This window comes from Xenopus laevis, chromosome 1S, assembly GCF_017654675.1.
Source record: "Xenopus laevis strain J_2021 chromosome 1S, Xenopus_laevis_v10.1, whole genome shotgun sequence".
NCBI classification, from domain to species: domain Eukaryota; kingdom Metazoa; phylum Chordata; class Amphibia; order Anura; family Pipidae; genus Xenopus; species Xenopus laevis.
Genome location: NC_054372.1, coordinates 119535197 through 119552656, shown reverse-complemented (window position 1 = coordinate 119552656; position 17460 = coordinate 119535197). Strand labels below are relative to the sequence as shown.

Below are 17460 nucleotides of genomic sequence, written 5' to 3'. Positions count from 1 at the left end.
ACCTATATTTTAGCATTCGTTAGGATTCATATTCCCATCTAAGGTTTACTTCCATGTGGCAGCTCTGTTGTAACACACCTGTAATTTTAATGGAGGTCACAGAACTGGGAAGCTACATAAACAAATAGGGATAAAGAGTCCAATTTCTCTGCATCTTCATTTTGTTTTTAAAAAAAAAAAGCTGCATCCATGCATCAATATTAGTTATTTCATGATATTTTATGTTTTTGGCCCTTTTCATCACAGAGAGGGCTCTGCATATAATCAAGGAGCAGTGGTGGCATTAAAATGTATCAGTCTTTTTGTAGAGAAAAAATTATATATATATATGCAAATTATTGTTTTAATGGTTCAAAGCTCAACAGCACCGATAAAAGACAACTAGGACTTAGGAGACATTTATGGGGCCAAAGATTTAACTTAATCTGAACTGAGCCCTGAAGGCACTCTCCATTTGTTTGTGTTGCACTTTAGAGAATTGGGCCAGCAATCCATCAGATGAAGGGCTGCTCTGTTTGTGACTCCCCCTCTGCTTAGGTATAGTCTATGTGATGTATTTTCTAACCATATTCCTGTTTCTGTTTATTTCCTGCTAAGCAGATGGCCCAGAAATTAGCCAAAAGCAGAAAGAAGGTGCAGTACCAAATCATCAGTTTTATGCTTGTTCCTTTTTTAATCTTTTTTGTTTTTACTATCCGTTTTTTCTTTGCATTTCATATTTTCTGCATCCAGCAAACTGCCCTCCAAGTAGAGTCCCCAAAACGATGCATTCACCATCAGAACAGCCTTTTTATGTTTTTTATTTTCTCCGTTCATCTCACGTTATTCTTCTTTAGATCAACCCATTTACATTGGGTAAGCTGCAGTCTTCTGGCTGTTGAATTAAACTCTATGCTGGGTCAGATAGGATTTTAATTTGAAATTCTGAGATAACTTGGACTGGGGTATTGAAATCAGTGGGTCGCTAAGTTAATATTGAGGGTAGAACTTTTAATGTATGTAGCCTTCTTATGAACCAAAATATACACCTTTAATGAGAAATACATGTTGCTGGATGCAAAAAAAAAAGATTACTACTCCACCATTTGACAACATTTCTGAAAATTACATACATACCCTTTTTAATATGTCTGAAAATATTCACTGCTTGCTTGATTTCTTTAGTTATTTAATTATGTTGTGTATGTAAACCGTCTGATATCAGAACAGCAGCATGTGATACTTTATACTGATACTGGGTAGAGAATCTACTTAGAAAAGACCTAAACTAGAGTCCTGCAGTGGGTCGGGTACCCGCAAAAACCTGCGGTACCCTGCGGGTTGCAGGTAGAAGTTCCCGGTGCGGGTATAGACGCATGTTGGCAAGGTCGCGGGTCTTCTCAATAGTGATTTTTACTCCTTTTTTCTGATCACGCCTACTTCCGATGATGTCACTTCCGGTCTACAATGACAGCACTTCCTGATTCTTGATGGTCAGCGGGTCGAGGGTCCGGGTTGCAGATAAGTTACTTGCGAGTCGGGTAACGGGTCCAATCGGGTAAAAATGCAGATTGCAGGTTGCTGGTACCGGTCGAGTACGGCTTCCAAAAAATGGACCTGCGCAGGACTCAAACCTAAAGGAGTGCAGGCAGAAAAGGTATATACTCAGTGCACACCTTCCACTGCACCCTAGGCACATGCCTCTTCTGCCTACCCCCTAGTTCCGGCTCTATGGAAGGCAGTGAAAACAAACCATGTGCCATTAGCCTTACGTTGCTAAATTTTTAATCCAAGTGATGTTCGTTGGGTGAAATATCTAATGTCTGTTGTTCTGATATCATGGTGTATTATTAACTAACTGCCCTCATATGGCATGCAGTTGGCAATCATTTTATGAACCCATTTTACCTGATTACATTTTGCAGGCTACAGAAGGGGAGGCACAGCCTATGACCGAAGTGGACCTCTTTATTTCTACACAGAGGATAAAAGTATTAAATGCTGACTCCCAGGTAAGTGAGCAAGTGATGTTGGGGATCCAGCCCAAATGACCAGTATTTCCTAATTTTACCCTATCCTGGCTGCCGAATGTTTGCTCAACAAAACACTAAATATGTATTTTGAGTTTTGGCCCAATTTGTTTGCAGACATACGGTTTTGGATTTAGTAAGGAGGCTAGGTTTTGTTGTTTCTAATATATGGTGAACATTTGCCCATACATTACAGTAGATGAACATATGCTTTCACCAGTAGCTTTGACTTTTATGCCAACATCAGCTTAGACACTTCCTCATGACACAACGTTCCCCAGCAATCAACTGTTCAGCTGAGGTCTCTATCAATTCAAACAAAATTGCAAAACAATTTAACCTGCCTAGTTTTTACTGCACAAAATTGATTGGATGTTAATTGATTAATTAACCCAGGAGACATACACATGAAAGCACCGGCTTCACTAAACCTATAATATCCGCATATTTTGAGGAAAAGGAACAGCTTCGTGCAAACAAGCTGCCTCGGTAAAGGAACCATGTTCTGAATGCCTTCGAACACCCAGTGTTGTCATTTGTCCCCCTGACGCAGCAGTAATATCCTATTCACAAAGGATCAGTTGCAGGTGCTGCTCTGACGGTGCTTCTTTCCCTTACAAAGTTTTTTATTTTTAGAAAATGAAAACAAGGTCAGATAATTTATCCTCTACTTTTTCCTTCAGTTCTATCCTCCACCAAGAACATACAGCCAGTGGCAACTATTGGGCAGATTTATCAAAAGATTAAGCCCTTCTGGTATCTTGTATCTATGTAATGATTCCATATAATTGCCATTATGTCTGTATAGCCTATCTAGTTTGAGCTATTCAGTAGGCCAGTTCAAACTGAATAATATCTATATTTAAAATTGTTTACATCTATTCATTATAACCCTGAAGAAAGACCAATGTTGAGTTCCATTTACATTAAACAGTTTTTATCCTGTTCATTCAACCTATATCAATTGCTTTCCTTGTACCAGTCAACTCTGTGTGATCATTATGTGTGATAAGTAATTTTCAGCCATAAGCCATGCCCTCCATGATAACTGCGTAACTGCTCATTGTTTCTGCAGGAAACCATGATGGATCATCCTTTGCGGACCATCTCTTACATTGCAGATATTGGCAATATTGTGGTCCTTATGGCACGTAGGCGCATGCCACGCTCCAACTCCCAAGACAGTGTGGAGGCCTCTCACCCTTCTCAAGATGGAAAGCGGCAATACAAGATGATCTGCCATGTTTTTGAATCTGAAGATGTAAGTAGCATATACAATATCACATTGGATTAAGGGTCCAAATACTCCATAGAAGCACATGTTTGCCCACACCCTGCAAATGCGTTTTTCACCGAAGCCCAAGAGTACTGATGAGTATGTACGTCATTCTGATAGTGCCGAAGGAATATCTTGAAAATATTCATTTTTTGTGAGGCAGGAGAAAAACAACTTCTTACTATCTGTGCAGGAATGACAAGGAGAGTGAGACACATAGGGGCAGATTCCCTAAGTGACTAACGCTAGCTAAAATTCGCCAGCGTGACGTCATTTAGGCGCTTCACAAATTCGCTAATGGGTGCAGACGTAACTATACTAGCAAAAGAGACAGACTCTAGCGATCAATTGCACTGCGAATTTTTGCTTTGTCGATTGGACATAACTCTGCAAATTCACTAAGATGCGGATTTTGCTAAACGTTACCTTTTCGCCAGATTTGCCTTCGCCAACTCGGACCAGGCAATGAAGTGCATAGGACTGCCTCAATTTTTAGTCTTTTCCTTTTTTCTGAGTGATAGCCTGCAAAGGTCTGTAAAAATTTTTTTGGGTAACCGGGTTCCCGCCTCCATTTTCTACAACAACTATATTTTATTTATTAAGGTTCCCTGGACTTGTGTAATATAATGTATTTGCTGCAGCATATACGTCCATGTAACTTCTATCTTTTCCCACAGTGTGTAAATTAGGCAACGCTAGCATTTTTTGTTAATAAACATGTTACCTAATATATAAAAAGGCATCTTTTTTTAGAGATTAGTTCTTTTTTAAAAAAAAAATTTTATTCATTGATTTAAGCTTTGCTTTGATCTGATGTTTTTTGTAGTATGGTCTTATAAAATCCGGTAATGTGGCAGTTTTAATGAGCCGCTTTCTATTTTTACTATCTATCAGGTTTAGCACGTAGGATTTGCTTTAGGAATATTAGCATTCATTTCACTCATGTGCCAGTTCTTTCCACAGCTGCAGTGCAATGTTTGACAGGTAATTTCTCCATCCCTGGGTCTCATCTTTCCTGCTGGGAGCTCTGTAAAATTAATGATTATACGAGTGTCGGTTCCTATTAGTTAATATAATATGAATGGGATTCTTATACAGTATGATAGGTTGTTATTATTAGTCATTTTCTTTATGTGGAAATATGATTAATGCTATTTAGTATAACTTTGTCTGTTCATTGCTGTAATTGTTCTTGACATACTCTATTTGCATGTTTGTATTCATCTCACATTACACCCCAGCAATGAACCGGCTATAATTAGGAGGGGGCACATATTGTCTGGATGGATAGATGTTGGCTGACCTTGCCATCCAGTTGTGCTTAGCCACGTCCTGCTTCTTGCTTGCGGGGTACTTGCAATGTGATAAAGTTAATTAGAATCATCCTGCCATTAATAGAAATATAGAAATTAGTAGAAATATATTCGTATATTCATTTAAAAATAAATGTTAAAGTTTATATTACAGCTGAATGCATTTTATCAAAAATTTTCACGTGTTCCTCTTGGCTGAATTTGTGTATTTTTTATTGAAATGTCCATTTTACACTCCAATTTAAGACCCTGCAGTATATTTCTGTCTGGTCTACATCAGAGAAGGTTGGGCTCTGATGAATAAATGTGCTAGGAAATAAACGTTAAAAGCAGTGCTGTCCACATCATTGATTTTGGGGGGGAGCGTACATGCTCTTGTCCTATTTGACCAGCTTCCAAACAGGTAAGGTTTTTAGATACTTCTGTCAAGAATTCTTACAGTAAAATACAACTTCATTGCCTAATTATAGAAATGGTATTAAATTAGGATGCTGGATTCTTTCGGGATTTCCAGTGATTATATCGGTAAAGTTGCTTTAAAGGTACTGAGGCACATTCCTCTAAATTCTGTCTTATTTTTCTTTTTCAATATTAGCAATGCCTCTAATATTTTAAAATAAGCTGCACCGTGTTGGAATACTATCCTTATGCTGGGAATACAGAGAGCAAAAGAAAGAAAAGGAAATGTTACAAATGTTGACAATATATAATCCAATAATGAGAGTATATTCTTCACCCTAATCAATCTAATTTCTGCTTTTCTCTACAACATAGGCACAGCTAATTGCTCAGTCCATAGGCCAGGCTTTCAGTGTGGCTTACCAGGAGTTCCTGAGGGCAAATGGTATTAACCCAGAAGATCTGAGCCAGAAAGAATACAGCGACCTGCTCAATACTCAGGACATGTATAATGATGATCTCATCCACTTCTCTAAGTCAGAGAACTGCAAAGACGTAAGTGTTATTCTAGCCTGTGTTTATTAATCAGTCTTAGTCAGCATATGGACCGAAACCTGTAGGAGAAATTCATGCTTGTTTTTATTTAAATCCAGAGACCAATATACAAGACTTTGGGTTTAAAATGAACTATTGGGCGACATGAGTTCATCTAGAAAAAAATTGTCAATCATAGCAAAAAATGCATCTATTTTAACCTGAAATTACATTGGTAAATAAGTATGTCAGCTGCCTATTTAAAGGTACAACTGACCCTTGTAGTTGTCAGTGTGAGTTTTAGGATTCAAAACATTTAGAGTTGCATCTTTTACACTTAGGGGCAGATTTATTAAGCTCGAGTGAAGAATTAAAATGTGAAAAACTTCGAATTTCAAAGTATTTTTTTGGGTCCTTCGACCATCGAATGGGTCAAATTCGATCGATTCGAAGTAAAAATCGTTTGACTATTTGACCATTCGATAGTCGAAGTACTGTGTCTTTAAAAAATACTTTGACTTCATACTTCGCCACTTTAAACCTACCGAGGTGTAATGTTAGCCTATGGGGACCTTCCCCAGCACTTTTCTAAAATTTTTTTGATCGAATAAAAAACGTTAGATTCAAAGGATTTTATCACGATTTTTACTTTGATCGTTCGATCGAAGCATTTGCGCTAAATCCTTCGAATTTGATATTAGAGGGTCGAATTCGAGGGTTTATTAACCCTCGAAATTCGACCCTTGATAAATGTGCCCCTTAATTAACACAAAAATGCACATGGAACTCCTAAAATATCTAGAAGTGCAGATAATACCAACTACTGCGTTTTTGTGTATTTCCACCTCTAGGACAAGATTTAGAACTCTCTTTTATTTTAAGCATGAAAGGCAGCAGATATGCAAAGCCTCATGTCTGTTGAATGTAGAGATATGTAAAGTTTGTGAACACTTTGGACTTCTATAGATCAAAAACTCCCTGCTGAACAAAACAACGTAGTAAGACTGAAGATATAAACTTTGGGACCGTGATAACATAACAACATAATTTGTTCATTTATTAATGTTGTATAGTGATACAGCCAAAGTACTTGTGACATGATCTCAGATTGGTATATGAGATAAATAGGAATAACATGACAGATGACTCTGGCAAGCACAACAAGAGAAAAATGTGCAGCTTCTGTAAACTACAAAGACTTTAAAGCAGCCCCATAGCAGCTCATATGTCTGCCTTTATCTTTAATTATTTAAAAGCACAATTCAGAATCAGGGCACAATGTACTTGTGAGCCAAAACATCACGAGAAAATACAGAGCTTTCTGTAACAAGATCAAGAGTTGGGGAACTTTTATACTGACTAGGGAAATTTGACAAAAAAGAGCAATAAATGTAGAACTATAGAAAAGGCTGAGCTACATGGGCATCTTATTAGTTGTGGTGTGTGTTTACACAATTTTTAAATTTTTGGCTGGTGGTGAATATGCCAGTGGTCACTCAACCAATACATGCCTCCCTGTCACTAACAGAATGACAAATCACAACAGATTAGTGGCGTAGCTGCCACTATTTTATAATCTGGTTTTCGTTTGCCATTTGTCCTCAAGTTTTCCTATATGTGATGTCTTTAAAGAAGCCCTAGTTATCAATACAGTGTACTTACTAACAGTTCTGCTATGATCAGCCATCTTTTATTTGTTTTGTAAAATAAGAAATTGTGACCAGCCAGGGGGGATTTAGGGAATCTCGTAGGTTTATGCTGGCGAGATGTACCCGACCAATATCTATTTAGCATGGATATCTGTTGGTTCGTTGATTGGGCGGTTTTGAAACTTGTGGCGGCTGATGCTTTATACCAGTGTATGGTGCATTGATTCAACATGGCGGGCAGTACATTGGACATCAGCATATGAGGACGTGAAGAAGGGCTGCAGTAGTTGGCCTGAACTAGTGGAACAATAAAAAAGTGGCCATTCTTTGTAAGGCCTCTTGTACAGTATTTGCCCATTCAGTGCATAGGCCTATCATTTGGACACCATACGAGAGTGGCCACCTTAAAATCAGTGCTCTCCAAGATTCCCTTGTTTTTGACCAATTAACCACAATTTCCAAGCTTGAAAATGTTTTATTCTATCATTGAGCAAGATTCCCACTATTGTCAATGGTAAAGCAACTCAAGAAGTCTTAACAACTTTTCAAGAGTTTCAAATGTATAAAAGGACTTTCATTTATATTGGTTTAAAATGGTCTTGGCAGGTTAAAAGTCCGTTTTGTTTTTTTTAGTAAACAATGAGAATAAACTGGAACATATATAAAAATCCTAATGTGCTGGAAGAATGTGTTTTTTTTCACTGAGAACTAAAAAAATATTTTTTTCTTTTCATAAATCAGCAAGTTATGTACAAATACATTTTGAGTATTTTTTCTTTTCAAATGCCACTGGCCCTTTAATGACATTATCCTGGAGGCAACTGCTTTTCTCGTGTCTAAAGGTAGACCTGCTAAACACCAATACAATTCCCCAGTATGTAGTATACAGCAGTGCATGTATATAATTCACATTAAGATATTCTTGGCTATGACCAGCAGGTATTAAAATGCACAATGCCCAATTAAAATCCACAATGCAATAAACTCTTGTTCTTGTTTTTGCAAATCTTTATTCCACTTAGGCCTTTTATTTCTTATCACCATTATTAAGCCCATTGAAGCAAAACTAACTGATCCCATATTCTAAAGGAGTCTGTCTTGTAAGGACAATGGCACATGGGGCTGATGTGGTGGCTTAAGTGTATTTCCTGTGAATACTGTTACAATTAGAAGACGTCTATGTGAAGCCAAGACCCATTGTTGAAAAAAAGACTGAAGAGGTTACAATTTGCCAAAGAACACATTGACTGGCCTAAAGAGAATTGGGGCAACATTTTGTGGATTGATGAAAGCAAGATTGTTCTTTTTGGGTCTAGGTACTGCAGACAGTTTATCAGAAGACCCCAAACACTGAATTCAAGTCACAGTACAGTGTGAAGACAGTGAAACATGGTGGCACAAGCATCATGATATGGGGATGTGTCTCATACTATGGTGTTGGGCCTATTTATCACATACCAGGGATCATGGATCAGTATCAATACATCAAAATAATTGAGGTCATTGAGAAAGTATGGGTTATTCTTTCATCTCTCTCTATCAGACCTTTTTGTTTTTTTTTAGTCTTATTTTTTTCAGTACTCCTTGTACATTTATTGCCTATAGACAAAATTGCTCTATTGTTATATGAAACAGTCATGCAATAAAAACCTTAAGTGACAAAAAAATACTTAGAGGTCAAGTTGCCTTATGCCGAAGAGAAAATGCCCTTAAAATGACAACGACTCCAAACACACCAGTAAATGAGCAACATCTTGTGACATCAACAACGTCGTTTCTGAGCCAGAACCAAGAAATGTAGAAGAATTGTGGAATGTACAAACCAAAAGTTGGTTGACAGATGTGCAGCAGTTTTTAGAAACACTGGTTATACAACTAAATATTAGTTCAGTGATTCAAATGAAAGCAAAATCTTGAAACATTATTCAGATTATACAGTGAATGAGTTTGCAAAGAAGAATTATTAACATTATTATTAACATTTATTTATATAACGCCAGCATATTTCGCAGCGCTGTATTGCAGACGCTGCTATTTTTTTGGAGCAGCCTAAAATTCAATTTTCTTAACTTTCAGTAAAGGAATAACACAAATTTGATAGAGTTTTCTTCATGTTTTGATTTGGAATAGAATGTGCAGTGTTCCCAATGCTTTTGTGTGTATGGAAATAAGATATTATAAGGATTTTGAGCTTTATTCAGATACCGCTATTATTCTGAACACAGTTTTAAATTACATAGGTGATTGTAAAGTGAAAGCCTAGAGAATAGTAAATATTGAATTTAGATTAATGCATTGGTATCCTGAATGCTGCATGTTATTGCAACATCAAAAAAATTGATCATTCGTTCTCTTTTCTAAATCTTTTCAGGTATTTATTGAAAAGCAAAAGGGGGAAATCCTTGGAGTGGTGATTGTGGAATCTGGCTGGGGATCCATCTTGCCCACAGTTATAATAGCCAATATGATGCATGGAGGGCCAGCTGAGAAATCAGGAAAGCTAAGCATTGGAGATCAGATCATGTCAATCAATGGCACCAGCTTAGTTGGCCTGCCACTGTCTACCTGTCAAAGCATCATCAAGGTAAAGGGCAACTCGTCTGTGTTCTTTGTTTCAGGGAAACACATGTCCCAAAACCTCTGCTAATTCATAGTTGATGTAACAAGTGTTTTGTCATTTGCAACCAACTATCAGGCTATACAGGCAACTTTAGTGGCAATATACCCGCAAAAAACATCCTAGAGATACAATAGAAAAACATTATTTTAGACAAAGATAAATGACCCAAACCCATTCTAAAATACAAACATAAGAATATCACAAGTCTCTATCAATATAACGTGGTTTTATAGCATGGTGTCAGATATAAACATAGTATCAAGAAAATAACATAATTGACATTGTATCAAGTAATGAACATAATGTGATCAACACACAGTTTTGCGGAGGAAGCGCAACATCAATTCAAAGATACATAGTAATAAACTGGAGCAAATGGTTACGTTTATTATTGCTACATAGTAACAAAGCAGGGACATGTTGTTACTGTGTGGGCCGTATCTGTATGGTGTGTGAGGGGGAAAGGGTATACGGAAATCTGGATGCTTGGATCCAATAATTTCTCGATCCAAAATCAAAGACTTATGTCAGTATCAGGTTCAAAAACTGGATCAGGGGGGAGAGTCGCTCGATGGCAATGTCCATGTCAATAGCAAGGGGGGTGCACAGAGCTATGTCCTAAGGTCGGTTTTCGAGTCCTCCTGTGTTTGTGGATACTTGCTGGCGCTCAGGTCTATACCGGCAAGTGCTGGGAGACCTAGGCCGGTGGGCTTATGACAGCACGCTGGGACACAACCGCATCTGACGTCTATCAATCAGAGTAACTGTGTTGGTAAGGTCTGCTCGCATAGCAACCAGAGGCGAGATCCGAAGGCGATTCCCAATGCAATGGAGTGGAAGCAGTTGTAGTGTGCTCAATTAGACAGGCAAAATCTCAGTACTTGTAGATAGAATTGATTGGCCAGAGCAAAGCAGGGTGGAGAATATGAAAAAGACTTAGCAGAGAAGAACGTTAGAAGCGAAAGGAGGTGTGGAAATAGGTATAGACTGGCCAAAAAAGTTACAGAAAGGAAAGATGGGAGCAATTAGGCTGAAAACAATGGACTGTGTTAAGCAGCACAGCTCGTAGCAATAAGAGACGAGAGGCACGATTCATAGGTATCCACTACAGGACATTGTCCAGGATCAGAATCACCACTGCATAGTTTTTAAATACCACACTAGGTACGGAGCTGGGTAGACCACCTGTCTGTGGCAGGGGTACACAACACAGAGCCCATCCACAATAATGTGTGTTGTATTCGAGGTGCACTAGGAAGAGCTTTGATTATCGTGAAATAAGATATGGCAATGAGCCCGCTCTCAGTACAGTAAAGAGTAGTGCAACCTCAGAGTGCATTAAAAGCTAGACACTGTGGGGCCGATTCATCAAGGGTCGAATATCGAGGGTTAATTAACCCTCGATATTCGACTAGGAATTGAAATACTTCGAATATCGAAGTCGAAGGATTTAGCGCAAATTCTGCGATCGAACGATCGAAGGATTATTCCTTCGATCGAACGATAAAATCCTTCGAATCGAACGATTCGAAGGATTTAAATCCAACGATCGAAGGAATATCCTTCGATCAAAAAAACTTAGGCAAGCCTATGGGGACCTTCCCCATAGGCTAACATTGACTTCGGTAGCTTTTATCTGCCGAACTAGGGGGTCGAAGTTTTTTTTAAAGAGACAGTACTTCGACTATCGAATGGTCGAATAGTCGAACGATTTATACTTCGAATCCTTCGATTCGAAGTCGTAGTCGAAGGTCAAACTAGCCCATTCGATGGTCGAAGTAGCCCAAAAAACACTTCGAAATTCGAAGTTTTTTTACTTCGAATCCTTCACTCGAGCTTGATGAATCGGCCCCTAAGTGTCAACTTACCCACACAAAAGCACTTGCTAGTATTATCGGTTATGCAATTCTATGTATTAGAGTGGTGTCCACGTACTGTCGCAGCAGCAAATGTTAATCGGTACTGGCTATGTACCAGTCGTGATGTAATAATAAATAGAGAGTTTGGAGTCGTAAGTATTATAATCGCCCCTTGTGCCAGTCAACATGCTCCGCATATAAGGAAGGGACCCGTTAGGAGAAGGCATGGGGAGGGGAACAGAAAGGAGGAAGAATGAACGGGAAGGAAGAAAAAGGGGACATACTCTGTGTGGCCAGGCTTCTCTTCAGTCCAACTTCAGGAGGGTGGGCTTGGGCCACATTGTGAGGTGTAAGGGGAATAGTTGCTGCCTACAAGTTCAATAAAACGGAGCATATGATATAAGTTCATTTAGTTCTCTGGGGCTCAACGTGTCAAGACGGTGTATCCATTTGAGCTCTGATTGTAATAGTTGGCGTTCGCGATTACCACCTTGTGTAGGTATCGGGGTGAGATCTATCACCATCCTCCTAAGTGAGGCCAGGGTGTGTCGATGTTCCACAAAGTGTTGAGAGACAGGGGTGTCACCTGTGCCTTTGAGGAGAGCTGCGTGGATCGCTGACCCATGGTTGGCCATCCTGTCCCTGAAGGTGGTAATTGTTTTGGCCACATAGACAAGGCCACAGGGGCATTTAAGGATATATATGACGAATTTTGATGTACATGTAACCCTGTGTCTGATTGAGATTTGTTTGCCCGAATGTGGGTGGGTGAACGTGGGCCCTGTCATTAGTTGTCTGCACGTCGTGTAGTCAGTGCACCTGTAGCAGCCATTCTTCACCGGAGGGAGCCAGGTGGCTGTTGAAGAGGGGAGGTAGCAGTGTTTTGGGTCAGTCTTCACCAACTGGTCTCTGAGGTGCCTCTCGTCTCTGATTGCTACGAGCCGTGCTGCTTAACACAGTCCATTGTTTTTAGCCTAATTGCTCCCATCTTTCCTTTCTGTAACTTTTTTGGCCAGTTTATATCTATAACAAACAAGGGAAAGTTGTGCTCACCACTAATTTTTAAAACCATTAAGCGGGGGTGCAATGAGGCTGTGACCACAAAATACATATAGACAAATACAAGAGTCCTCTGCACTCAACCCATTATCAATATATTTAAGACAGCGACATTTGTGCATACTGCTACTGAAAAATGCAGTATACCTATTTCCACACCTCCTTTTGCTTCTAAAGCTCTTCTCTGCTAAGTTTTTTTTCAAATTCTTCACCCTGCTTTGCTCTGGCCATTAAACTATCTACAAGTACTGAGATTTTGCCTGTCTAATTGAGCACACTACAACCGCTTCCACTCCATTGCATTGGGAATCGCCTTTGGATCTCGCCTCCGGTTGCTATGCGCGCAGTCCTTGCCAACACAGTTACTCTGATTGATAGACGGCAGACGCGGTTGCGTCCCAGCGTGCTGTCATAAGCCCACCGGCCTCGGTCTCCCAGCACTTGCCGGTATAGACCTGAGCACCAGCAAGTATCCACAAACACAGGAGGACTCGAAAACCGACCTTAGGACATAGCTCTGTGCACCCCCCTTGCTATTGACATGGACATTGCCATCGAGCGACTCTCCCCCCTGATCCAGTTTTTGAACCTGATACTGACATAAGTCTTTGATTTTGGATCGAGAAATTATTGGATCCAAGCATCCAGATTTCCATATACCCTTTCCCCCTCACACACCATACAGATACGGCCCACACAGTAACAATATGTCCCTGCTTTGTTACTATGTAGCAATAATAAACGTAACCATTTGCTCCAGTTTATTACTATGTATCTTTGAATTGATGTTGCGCTTCCTCCGCAAAACTGTGTGTGGATCGCATTATGTTCATTACTTGATACAATGTCAATTATGTTATTTTCTTGATACTATGTTTATATCTGACACCATGCTATAAAACCACGTTATATTGATAGAGACTTGTGATCTTCTCATGTTTGTATTTTAGATAACCTTTTTTGTATTGTATATATTTTCCACTCCCCCTGACGCCTGATGACGTCATCACTTATGTTTTCCCGTCACTTGGTGTTTAAATGATTGGTCTGCACTGTGTGTTGTACTTTGAGAAAGGCTAGAGGGCTAGCCGAAACATCAGATATTTTTAGGGGTGTTGAACAAAAAGTTAAATAATTCAAAAAATACAAAATATAAAGACCTATTGCAAATTGTCACAAAGTATCCTTCTAACTTCTAAAAGTTATAATAAAGATGAGCTATGATAACTGTGAATTGACACCATGTATCAGGAACCATTATGAAAAGCAAATTATGGTATTTTTTAGTGCATATTTTCTTTAACACCCAAGTTTGCCAAGTGTTACCCAGTATTAAGTCATCTCAGACCTGACAAAACCCCCTTAAAATCAGGACAAGTTCAAAAGAAGAAGACTCTCTGGCATTCAATCACACAACATCATGTTTAATATAGGGGGGCAGGGTACTAATTTCCTCTGTGGATCAGGGGTGGATTAATGCACTGGGGCTCATTGTGATCAAGGGCCCATCTGGATGTATGCAGATCCAGTATATCACTGGCAAGCACAGAACTCAACCTGGCAAGCTTGGGTGCATGTGTGCTTGGATTTACATGCATCTGGATCCAGCAGTGGCCTAGACGTGTGCAGGGGCGATTTTGGGGTCTTCAGGTCCAGGGGGGCATCACTAAAACACCCGAATTTCTGGTTTAAAACCCAGAAATGTGGCTCCTAAAGTTACCAGGAGTGGCTTTTTGCCTTCCCTGGTAACTTGTGGGGCAATGCTGCCTGAGGCGAGTTTCTTGTCTTGGCTCCCCTGTCCGTGCCTTTGTGGATGTAGCCTAGGGGCTGCACATGTCATTAATCTGACAGTGCTGTGGATATTTTTCAAACTAAAGGAATTTAATTTCTTCTTTCAAGGGTTTGAAAAACCAGTCGTGTGTGAAGCTGAACATTGTGAGGTGCCCCCCAGTTACCACAGTCTTAATCAGGAGGCCTGACCTGCGATATCAGCTTGGCTTCAGTGTACAGAATGGCATTGTAAGTGACTCTGTGTGCAGAAATATTTTATATTGATGGGATTTTTTTTTTTTGAAAAGACAAATGTGCATCTAACGTAAGGTCACTAAGGGAGTCAACCAAAAATGCTTTCCTGGCCCAGTATTACTTTGGCTGCTCGTTTTATAAGTGAATGCAGAGACACTGTCAGTACAGTCACATGTAATCAGTTGAAGCAGACGCAATGTTACTCTGTTACTGCTGTAAAGATTTTTGTCTCTCTCTGGCAGAGCTAGGCCTACACTCACTCTACATTATTCACACTGACAGTCTAATATTACTTTTACAGCCCAAGCATATCTCTATTCTAGTTTTATTTCCAGTGTAATGAAGGAAAAAATGCTTAGTGGTACAGGCACATGATCCCTTATCCAGAAACCCAGTATCCAGAAAGCTCAGGGAGGCCATCTTCCATAGAATCCTTTTTAATTAAATAATTCTTTTTTTTTTTTTTTTTTTTAAACCATTTCCTTTTTCTCTGTAATAATATGACATATGACATATGACATAATATGCATTGTACTTGATGGTAAGTAAGCTGCATGAATCCATATGGGAGGCAGAACAATCCTATTGGGTTTATTTACTGTTTAAATGGTTTTTAGCAGACTTGGGATATGGAGATACAAATTACGAAAAGATCCTTTAAGAGAACCCCAGGTCCCAAGCATTCTGGATAATAGATCCCATACCACAAATGTGTTTCTAACAACATTATGTTCAATCTCAGAGACCAGTGTTGACTAATTTCCAACAAAGTAAGGGCTCTTATGTTGCATTTCACCTGCGTTCAGTGCATGCATGCGTCTGTGTGAGTACAGCCCCTTCACAATAATTGAGTGCGTCTACTACTGCACTCCCCTGCGGCTGAACAGAAGAAAGCGAAACGCAGGGGAGCACACAAAAAACACCCGTGTGTAAGAGCCCTTAACCAAACAGATTTAAATTGACTAAAGGCTCCTCCTTTATTAAATGGACGAGCTAATACTAAAAGCCTGCAGCACAGCCTCCGTCCACACCATTCAGTGGCATTTCCCCACCGTATGAGAGCAAGTATGTTTTTATAGGAAGTATATCTTCAACAGGGAGAAGACCTTCAAGGTTGTAGATTTCTGTTACTGACAATATTCCAAGGTGAGGGTGTCATTTATAACGAGTAGATTTTCATTAAGGCATCGGCTGAGAATAATGGCTCAGCATATAGAGGTCACTGCAGTATTTGCTGTTGCAGCATGGTTAAAGGTTTCATTTATTTGCAGAGAAATAAGGATTTCAGTAGTTTTTAAATCACTGTGCCCAGTAGCAGGAGATATAGGGGCTCATTTATGAACACAAGGCAGTGGCATAGATACCTATCAGCAGCAGTGGGGAAAAGAGACCCACAAAGGATCCACATCCTCCCTAAACCCTTGAACCCTGCTGTTAGATCCATTCGTTTATAGATAGAGGAGGGAGGGGTCATGGTAACATGACATGGAGGGGCCCCCTAAAATTTTGTGGGGGGGGCAGGAAAGTAAAATGATGCCACTGACATAACAATGCTAAGTCATGGGTTAAAAAGTTGCAGACAAAAATGTCATATTGTACAGAATTTTAAATGATCCCTGTGATCACCATTTAAGCTATCCCTTTCTTCTTCCTTCTCAGAAAAAAATGAATGTTTCTAAATTGAAACTAACTGTCACTATTGTAAAAAGCATCAATATAAATCCACAAGAAATAGTATTAAAACGATAAATCTGTTTTGCAAACGGTCTTTATTAATTAAAGTCTCACACAAATGAGCCTCCCCCTCTTGAATACAGTGTTGCTGAATGAAGGCAGTGCTGTATTCATGGGAGAGGTACAAGTGCTGTGCCTATGGGCACGAAGTGTGGTCCAGGGTGCAAAGTAGAAAAAAAAACGTGGCAGATTGTGAACATTTTTGTTTGCACTTTCCACTCTGACCCGTGTTTTCTAAATGAATCCTCCGCTTTCTAATTCATTTCTGATTTCTCAAAACCCAGTTAAATTACCCATATATGTTGGGAAACGTTAATGCTTGAAATACATGTAATACTTAGTGCTATTATCTACAGAATCTGATACCGATTTATTGCAGATCTGCAGCCTTATGCGCGGGGGCATAGCGGAGCGAGGAGGAGTGAGAGTTGGGCATCGCATCATTGAGATCAACGGACAAAGTGTTGTAGCAACTCCCCATGAGAAGATAGTTCATATTCTTTCCAATGCAGTTGGTGAGGTGAGTTAGTTGGTCTCTGGAAGTACAGTCATTTGGTGTTGTGAATTGTTACATGAAAATATTATATTATTAGTGACATAACCTCCAAATCAGTATTATTGTGTTTATTTGTGTTTTTGCATTGGAACAACACAAAAAAGCTATACAAATCTCTCATCTTATTACACAGAGGAATTCTAGAATGGACTAGACACAATTATTTTCATTTTAGTAGAACAGAGTTGGATAGGGGTTCCCAGGGCCCAATGACTACTTGACTCAAGGGCCCAACACCCAGCCACTCCCTCTCCCTGCTCCACTCCCAGCCAAGTCTCTCCTGCGCCATTGCACTACTTACTTTGCTGTTAAAAATTAAAGATATTCCACAGTGGAACACATGGCAGCAGGGCCAGAGATTGGTGGTGGCTGGAGTTAGGGCCCAACAGGGTCAGGGCCCATATGGATTTTTCATCACAAAGGTGAT

General features: G+C 39.6%; 1 protein-coding gene across 5 annotated transcripts in view; it reads left to right on the top strand.

Moving 5' to 3' along the window:
• Positions 1-17460, top strand: part of apba1.S (amyloid beta (A4) precursor protein-binding, family A, member 1 S homeolog) — an 89609-nt gene that overhangs the window by 65995 nt on the left and 6154 nt on the right. For all 5 annotated transcript variants that reach the window (XM_041580147.1, XM_018243840.2, XM_018243839.2 and 2 more), the window contains 7 exons: positions 601-633; positions 1905-1991; positions 3085-3270; positions 5373-5552; positions 9552-9764; positions 14618-14737; positions 16857-16997. In XM_041580147.1, coding sequence (XP_041436081.1) covers positions 601-633; positions 1905-1991; positions 3085-3270; positions 5373-5552; positions 9552-9764; positions 14618-14737; positions 16857-16997 — 960 coding nt within the window. The remainder of the gene's footprint in view (positions 1-600; positions 634-1904; positions 1992-3084; positions 3271-5372; positions 5553-9551; positions 9765-14617; positions 14738-16856; positions 16998-17460) is intronic.